This window comes from Chondrus crispus, genomic scaffold (assembly GCF_000350225.1).
Source record: "Chondrus crispus Stackhouse genomic scaffold, scaffold_95, whole genome shotgun sequence".
Classification (NCBI taxonomy): Eukaryota; Rhodophyta; class Florideophyceae; order Gigartinales; family Gigartinaceae; genus Chondrus; species Chondrus crispus.
Genome location: NW_005178839.1, coordinates 57,842 through 59,420, shown reverse-complemented (window position 1 = coordinate 59,420; position 1,579 = coordinate 57,842). Strand labels below are relative to the sequence as shown.

Sequence of the window (1,579 nt, the reverse complement as noted above, 5' to 3'; positions counted from 1 at the left end):
AGTCCCCTCCGCCCGCACCTTTTCCCCGATCCCTCGCCCCTCCATCTCACCATGTCCTCCTACACCCCCCCGGCGCTCCAAACCCTGCGCGACGTCCCCCTCACCACCTCCGCGCCCGCCCTCCTAACCTTCACGTCGGCGCCCTCCGCCTCGACGCCCCAAGCCCTCTCCCACTGCGCCCTGCGCTCGCGCATCGCCACCTTCTCGCGCACCCTCGTCGCCTCGCTGGCCCCGCAGTCCGTCGTCGCCATCGTCGTCCCCAACTCCCCCCACTTCGTCCTCTCCTTCCTCGCCTGCACATCCGCCAACCTCGTCGCCGCCCCGCTCAACTCCGCCTACACCGCCGATGAGTTCCAGTTCTACCTCTCCGACGCCCGCGCCGCCGCCGTCGTCGTCAAGTCCGACCTGCGTGACGACGCCCCCATCCGCGCCGCGGCCGCATCCCTGAGCATCCCCGCCATCTCCTTCCCAGACCCCCTAGTCGACCCCGACGCGCAACCCGACTCCGCCGCGTCCGACGACTACATCACGGAACCGCCCTTCATCCCGACTCCGGACTCCATCGCTCTCTTCCTGCACACGTCCGGCACCACGTCGCGCCCCAAGGGCGTCCCGCTCTCGCACCGCAACCTCGTCACCTCCATCGCCAACATCGCCGCTACGTACGAGCTCACGGACGCCGACCGCTGCCTCCTCGTCATGCCGCTCTTCCACGTCCACGGGCTCATGGCCGCCACCCTGACCACGCTCGCCACTGGCGGCGCCGTCATCCTCCCGCCCGGCGGCAAGTTCTCAGCCTCCGCCTTCTGGCCCACGCTCGTCGCCGGCGGCGCCACGTGGTACACCGCCGTGCCCACCATTCAGCAGATCTTGCTCGCGCGCGCGGACAAGGATTATCCCAAGGAGAGTCCCCCCAGCCTTAGATTTATTCGCAGTTGCTCCGCGAGTCTGGCACCGACAGTCCTCGCTGGTGTCGAGGAGGCGTTTGGCGCGCCGGTTTTGGAGGCGTATGCTATGACAGAGGCCGCGCACCAGATGACCAGTAATCCCTTGTCAAAGCACGGACCCCGGAAACCTGGGAGCGTCGGACTGCCACAGAACGTTCAAGTGGCCATTCTGGATGACAAAAACGAAAAGGTCCCTGACGGGCAGATCGGAGAGGTTTGCATTCAAGGAGACAATGTCACTAAGGGGTATCAGAATAACCCCACGGCGAATGAAACGGCCTTCGCAGGCGGGTGGTTTCACACCGGTGATCAGGGCTCGATAGATACGGACGGGTATTTGAAGTTGACAGGGCGCATCAAAGAGCTTGTGAATCGCGGTGGTGAGAAGATTTCACCGCTGGAGGTTGATGCTGCATTGCTGAGTCATAAAGATGTTAAAGAAGCTGTCGCTTTTGCGGTGCCGGATGACAAGTATGGGGAGGAAGTAAACGCGGCAGTTATCTGGAAGGAAGGACAGGAGGGGACGTTGGAAGACCTGAAAGCTGCGGCCTCGAAGAAGTTAGCATCGTTCAAAATGCCCAAGCGCTTTTTCTTTGTGGATGACTTACCCATAACGGCGACGGGGAAGATCC

General features: G+C 63.1%; 1 protein-coding gene across 1 annotated transcript in view; it reads left to right on the top strand.

Moving 5' to 3' along the window:
• The first annotated feature begins 51 nt into the window (after positions 1 to 51).
• The window catches only part of CHC_T00008160001 (hypothetical protein), a 1,897-nt gene continuing 369 nt past the window's right edge, over positions 52 to 1,579 (top strand). The window contains exons 1-2 of the mRNA XM_005712004.1: positions 52 to 946; positions 1,022 to 1,579. The exon at positions 1,022 to 1,579 is cut by the window's right edge and continues 137 nt beyond it. Coding sequence (XP_005712061.1) covers positions 52 to 946; positions 1,022 to 1,579 — 1,453 coding nt within the window. The remainder of the gene's footprint in view (positions 947 to 1,021) is intronic.